This window comes from Sapajus apella, unplaced genomic scaffold (genome assembly GCF_009761245.1).
Source record: "Sapajus apella isolate SASKATOON/1434 unplaced genomic scaffold, GSC_monkey_1.0 scaffold16, whole genome shotgun sequence".
Taxonomy (NCBI): domain Eukaryota; kingdom Metazoa; phylum Chordata; class Mammalia; order Primates; family Cebidae; genus Sapajus; species Sapajus apella.
In genome coordinates this window covers 11,285,620-11,285,967 of record NW_022436956.1, presented here as the reverse complement: position 1 = coordinate 11,285,967, position 348 = coordinate 11,285,620, and the positions used below count along the sequence as shown (strand labels likewise).

The 348-nt window shown below is 46.0% G+C and overlaps 1 protein-coding gene across 1 annotated transcript in view; it reads left to right on the top strand.

Annotated features, from left to right (window-relative positions):
* The first annotated feature begins 235 nt into the window (after window positions 1–235).
* LOC116556103 (olfactory receptor 10G9-like) overlaps window positions 236–348 on the top strand; it is a 15,982-nt gene continuing 15,869 nt past the window's right edge. Inside the window, exon 1 of the mRNA XM_032285103.1 lies at window positions 236–302. Coding sequence (XP_032140994.1) covers window positions 236–302 — 67 coding nt within the window. The remainder of the gene's footprint in view (window positions 303–348) is intronic.

Genomic DNA, 348 nt, shown 5'->3' with positions numbered 1-348 from the left:
TGTGTGTGTGTGTGAGAGAGAGAGAGAGAGAGAGAGAGAGAGACAGAGGGAGAAAGACTAGGAAATCACTTCATGAGCTTTATGAAGTAAGCTCTGTAACAAGCAAAGTCGAGGATAACTCCAGAATTATCTACCTGGTTTTCACACAGAGAACAGATTCTCAGCTATCAATTAATTGCTAAACGCTGGATGCTCTTTATATCCTCAGAGGGAGAGAAACAAAGGGTAAGAAGAAATGTCGAACACCAGCCTCGTGACAGCGTTCATCCTCACGGGTCTTCCCCTTGTCCCAGTGCTGGATGCCCCCCTCTTTGGAATCTTCCTGGTGGTTTATGTGCTCACTGTGCT